General features: G+C 38.7%; 1 protein-coding gene across 1 annotated transcript; it reads left to right on the forward strand.

Annotated features, from left to right (window-relative positions):
- The first annotated feature begins 1114 nt into the window (after nt 1–1114).
- Nucleotides 1115–3028, forward strand: serf2 (small EDRK-rich factor 2). The gene is made up of 3 exons (XM_037758007.1): nt 1115–1271; nt 2346–2454; nt 2581–3028. The coding sequence occupies exons 1-3, from the start codon at nt 1265–1267 to the stop codon at nt 2672–2674; spliced, it is 210 nt and encodes a 69-aa protein (XP_037613935.1). The 5' UTR covers nt 1115–1264; the 3' UTR covers nt 2675–3028.
- The last annotated feature ends 2669 nt before the right edge of the window (nt 3029–5697 follow it).

The raw sequence follows: 5697 nt of genomic DNA on the forward strand, positions 1-5697 counted from the left end.
GGGATCAATAAAGTTACTATCTATCTATCTATCTAGTATCTGAGTAAAAATAATTGTCATAGTATTATATTATAGTATACTTAATTACATTTTTGAACGCATGCCTTTCCATTTAGAAAGCTTTACACTGAATGTGGTATTGCTGCTCTTAATTAATGTAAAGGATTTGAATGAGCTAATAATCTCCACCTCTAGTGTTTGTTACTGTGCTACTATCCCTACTGTTGTTTTAAATTGACGTTTACCTGGCGCATGCGCAGTGCAATCACGGCAAAGAGAGACGGAAGGAATGTTCTGGTTCTCGCGCTGAAGTCTCGCGATATATTGGGACAGCGTCAGAGGTAGTGATGGGAATTACGGCTCTTTTTAGTGAGCCAGATCATTTGGCTCAGCTCACCAAGAAGAGCCGGCTCTTTCGGCTCTTCATTTTACCACTTCTGCCTTTTATAATTCAACCAAATTTAGCACAGTTTTGACCTATGATTATTATGTGTGCACATATATCACTTAAATTATTCAATATAATTATATTAAACCTTATAATTTCTAAAAAAACGTAATTTTACATGCTGCTTCGTTTCCGGCTGTCACTCATCTTTTCTGCTATTCGCGCACCGCACTCCTCTCTCTCTTTCTCTCCTCCTCTTCCTCCTGCTCTGTACCTGTAGACTGTCAGCGCCACCCTGCTGCTCCCAGCTTTCAAACCGGAAACAGTATGGACGCTCATTTGGAAACTTTCTTCTCTTATGTCACGAAAATAGTTCACCGAAATGTGTTTCTGAAAACATCTGAGTCAAGAAATAAGCCATGCAGTTGCTAAGTTTGTCTTTATTTTGGATCGAAAAGGTTTATTTTAAAAGATTTCAAGGGAGTTTCGAGAGGCGGCGAGTCACATCGGACTCCCCGTGATTTGCATACAGTAGACTAGCCCTGAACTTTATGAAAATGAGGAGCGGGCGTCGTGAGGCTCCGTTTCTCGAATCGCGACGCCACGCTACCAGAATGCATTGCGCTGCTGCTTATATAGACAATGAATTGGGAGCGCGGAAAGCACGGAGCCTGTGGACACGTACCATTATCGTTCACTTAAAAGAGTCGGCTCTTTGAATCGGCTCGTTCGTGACCTACACATCACTAGCCAGAGGCGCAACGACAGCAGAAGCAGCGACCGACTGGAGCGACGAGAAGAAGGGAACCGACGGCCCTTCGGTTGAGCTGAACTACTTGGAGATTTCGGGGGCGAAAAGAAGCGACGATTACTAAAATGACCAGTGGGTATCGACATGTATTTTTACCTGTAAGGCATTCGTGTACTTTATTGGATTGCATGTAGTCTGTGCTGGTTGTTCTTCTGCAGCTCATTAGACCTGGATCCAGTCTATTCTCTGAAATGGACGTGACGTTATTTATCACGGGATTCGTGCCAGTATTGTTGTTGGGTTTATAAATCAAGCACACCAAATACATGTGCTTTTTTTTTTGTTAGATTTAAATGCAATAGACTGGGTTATTATGCTGCAGCGTGTGTCAACTAGACAACATTATGTGAACACACGTTTGTCAACATCAAAGGGCCTCGGCCTGCTGTAAAGCAATAGTTAGAGACGTAACACGGATGTTTGGGTGTCAACGCGGCTATTCGGGGACAGAATGATCATTTGTATGTCCTCAAACGTCCTCAAATCGTTGCTTATGTTTTAATTTATAATAGTAATTGTCAATAACAGGATGGGAGACGCTTTGTTGCCCTCTCTGTGTGCTGTTGTTCTGGCATGAAGCCGCTCTGGAGCGCCTCTCTGCTGCCACGTCGGCTGATTTTATGTTTTGCACCATTTTTTTTTTTTTTATTACTGCCATCTTACAGTCGAACTTCAGAATCAGAATCAGAATTAGAATCAGAATCAGAATCAGAATTAGAATTAGAACCAGAATCAGAATTAGAATTAGAATTAGAATTAGAATCAGAATCAGAATTAGAATTAGAACCAGAATTAGAATCGTGTTTATTGCCAGAGGTAAAGAGGTATACACTAGGAATTTAGAATAGATGAAAACGTTAGAATAAAATAAGAATAAAAAATTGAATTTCATGTAAACGGGACCGTCTGTCATTTTTAATTATGTCTTGTAGTAGACGCGTAGAAAAAATCTTTTTTTAACGTTTTGTTTGTTCGGAGGTATATTGAGTAATAGGTGTTTTTTTTATAAGGGTGTAGCTCCACATACCTGATGTGTTGCTCATTAAAGTACTGTTTGTTCTTATGGTTATTATGCTTCATTTGTTTTAGTACTGTTTTGTTGTTATGGTTATGCTTCATTGTTTTTCTTTTTGTCTGACATTGCAGGAGGAAACCAACGTGAGCTTGCACGTGCGAAGAATGCCAAGAAAAGTGGTGACAATGGTAAAGGAAAGAGGGGCGACGATGGGCTGTCTGCTGCTGCTCGGAAGCAGAGGTAAGGCTGTAGAAGCTACACAAATCAACTTAAATAGTACCTTTTTTTTGTTTTTCTGGTGTGCGTTACTGTAGAGTCTGCCGTAACAAAGTCTATTCTCTCTTTAAATGTCCCTCTCTCCGCAAGGGATGCCGAGATAATGCAACAGAAGCAGAAAAAGTCGGATGGCCCTGGCCCTAGCCCTAGCCCTGGGGAAAAAGAAGACACCACATCCAAGTAAAGGATGAAGTCGGAGACAAATTCAACTCTGTGCTTCAATAACATCCCATGTTCAGCATTCTTCCTGATATTTATGAGAATGGTTCTGTCATTTTTGTCAAGAATCTAGGATCCTACATTCTTCCCTATGGCAAATGACATTGCTTGTTGGATTTGTTATATTTACTTGGTGAAATTATGTCAGAGCAAGTTAACGGTTGTCCCACGTTGGTGCTGCATGCAGAGGAGCATCAGTGGTGTAAACAGCAGGAGAAAGATGAACAATTCTTGACACAAAGCACCCACGTAACAGTTGTGTATTTTTGTACAAAAATGTCCCCTGCTGGTTTCAAATAAAGTGTATCTTTTTAGTTCATGCTTGCTTGATTTTATTCTGAATGTTGGGGTTGAAGACACCAGACAAGACCTTTTAATGTTTTCACATGATCTGTAATTCTGTTGTGGGAGCATTTATGGGCTGATGTTTACTTTTTAATTATGTTAGTTACATCTTGTAGCATTTTTAATGGCATCACATTGAGATGCAATTTATTATTATTTCTTACAGATACAAATTAAACTAAAAAACAATAATAGCATTGCAAATACTTTATAGATTTCCAACAAACAAAAGGTGAATAATTGCTGTGATGGATTATATATAATTTCACCCAGACCCTTGAAACCAGATAAACCTTTTTGGCACGTAAACATTTCAATCTATAACCAGCCTGGATATAGATTTTTTTGTGATGTTTAGCAAAAAACTCAAAAAAATCCTTCATTTGTGCAGCTAGTATGACAGATATCCTATTTTTTCCTTGATTAACCTGCCAGTTTCTTTTAAATTAGGAGCATAATCTTCAGCTTTGTTCAGTTTGTGGAGATGCAATCAACAATCTGACAAAACAGAAAATTAACTTAAATGGGAACACAACCTAAATTAAGAATTACATAGCAGAACAAAATAAGAGTAATTTCCATGGAAGGTTTAATCAATATTAGTGAACATGAGCTACTTTCTCTCAAAGCCAGAAACCAGAGAAATAAGTCTTAAACTTATGTCATAGGGTATAAAGTCTGGAGCTGCTCCATAGACAATGAATGGGAGACACTGATTTTGTGGAGCCACAAAATGTTTGTTTTCTTTCTTTATACCCAAATGAGCTTTATTTCATTGTATTGGGAGAGAGTTGTTCATGTTTGCTAATATTTTTTGGACTGTCTTAGACCATAGGAATAACGTATGAATTTTGAAAATGGGCGTAGTTCCCTTTTAAAGATAGCAAACAATTTGTTTTATTATGATCTAACTTTAAGAATGCTTAATCTATAGTCAATCAAATTAGGCAAGGCAAATGAAGAAATGTTCTTAATCATTTAATAGTGATTGCCACTGCTTTTTCTCTCAGCCTTTCTGTGCCAGGAAGCTATCAACATGATGACTTTACAGGATAAATAGTACAGCGTGTGCTCACGGCTCATGGCCTCCTTCCATCAATAGTGGTATATCAGGCTCTGCAGTCCAGAACAACACAGCAGGCTATTATGGGCACAGAACTATGTAGAAAAAAACTCTGATATACTTTTTTGACAGGTGGCAAACAAGTCCACATAGTCCCGTTCAACAGTATTTGCTATGTGGTTACATGTTGATATTAACACTAGTATAGAATAGCTCTTATTAGAAGTCCTATTTTCCATAAATAAAACACGATATAACATCCTGCCCACACAACTTAAGGAAAGGATACATCTCTGTGTCTCTGCTCTGTCTGGGTTGTGTAACACTGGAGTCTGCCAAATTTACTGTAATTAAACCAAGTGTGCCAGCAGGCAGAATAATACCATCCAAGCATGCTGACCACTAGGTGGAAGCACACACCAAGGACTTTTTTAAACTGTATTGTTACCGGTGAATATTGGATTTTTCAGAATAGTAAAGCAGCCAATAAATTGTGTTTGACTGATGTGGTTATGGTGTATTATGCCTTCTCTTTACAAGAGCACATGCAGTATGGGAGTTATGTCAATTCAAGATTTAAAGGTCTTTTGAAGTGAAAGAAAAGCTTCTGATCAACATGTTATTCATACTATTAAAATGAAGCGAACGCACACATTTTGTATTATGACTGTTGCCCTCCCACATAAGTGCATATTGCTGATATTTCATAGTGTTCAGTAGGCTACAGCTCAGCCTATTTATAGTCAATAAGCTGTGCGTCTGCTTACTGAAATCCAGTGAGTTTGTATCCTCAGTTCTCAGATTACAGGGCGTATAATTAAGTCACCAGTTTAGCTTTTTTCCATCTCAGATAGCACGGGAAGTAGCTGAAGAGCTGAATAGTGATGAGGAACAAATGCAGAATCAGCAAGTTGCTTAAATTCGAGAAAATTCAAACCTTATCCGCTCTCATCCATGATAGTCTGCTTACAGCTTTGGCTAGATCTCACTTAAATTCAAGCATAAGGCCCAACAGACTGACTGTGGGTTCTGGCAAGTTTTCTTAAAAACAGACCAAGAGAAGAGCTCAGTGGTAATGAGAGACGCAGAATGCAAAGAAAAGACAGGAGTCAGCTCGTCTAATTAAATTCATACAAGAAGCCTCATCTCTTTATGCCTTCTCTGCTGAATATGTTGAGATAGGGGAGCACTGCGTAAAAATGCATTGTTGTAGCAGAGCTGTCGCTACGCTATTTACGATGTTGAATAGTCCAGTGTCAAAGTACAAATTGGGAGAAGATGGACAACAATGAGCTGCAGCTGCTTGGCTTTACATATGTTAAATAAGGCCTAAAATGACCCACAGCAAGGATGGGTGTTATCATTTAATCTAAGTAAAGTCAAATCCTATTTATTAGGGCTGGGACAATACACCTATCTCCCGATTCGATACTACCACGATACTTGGCTTGCCCATTCGATATGTATTGCGATTTTTACGCATTGTGATTCGATATTACGATTTATAAAAACTTTTTTAACACTAGACCATGGGAAAAAGTTGAATCATACACTTCTATGGAGTTTTACTTTGGAAAATA

This window comes from Sebastes umbrosus, chromosome 2 (assembly GCF_015220745.1).
Source record: "Sebastes umbrosus isolate fSebUmb1 chromosome 2, fSebUmb1.pri, whole genome shotgun sequence".
Classification (NCBI taxonomy): domain Eukaryota; kingdom Metazoa; phylum Chordata; class Actinopteri; order Perciformes; family Sebastidae; genus Sebastes; species Sebastes umbrosus.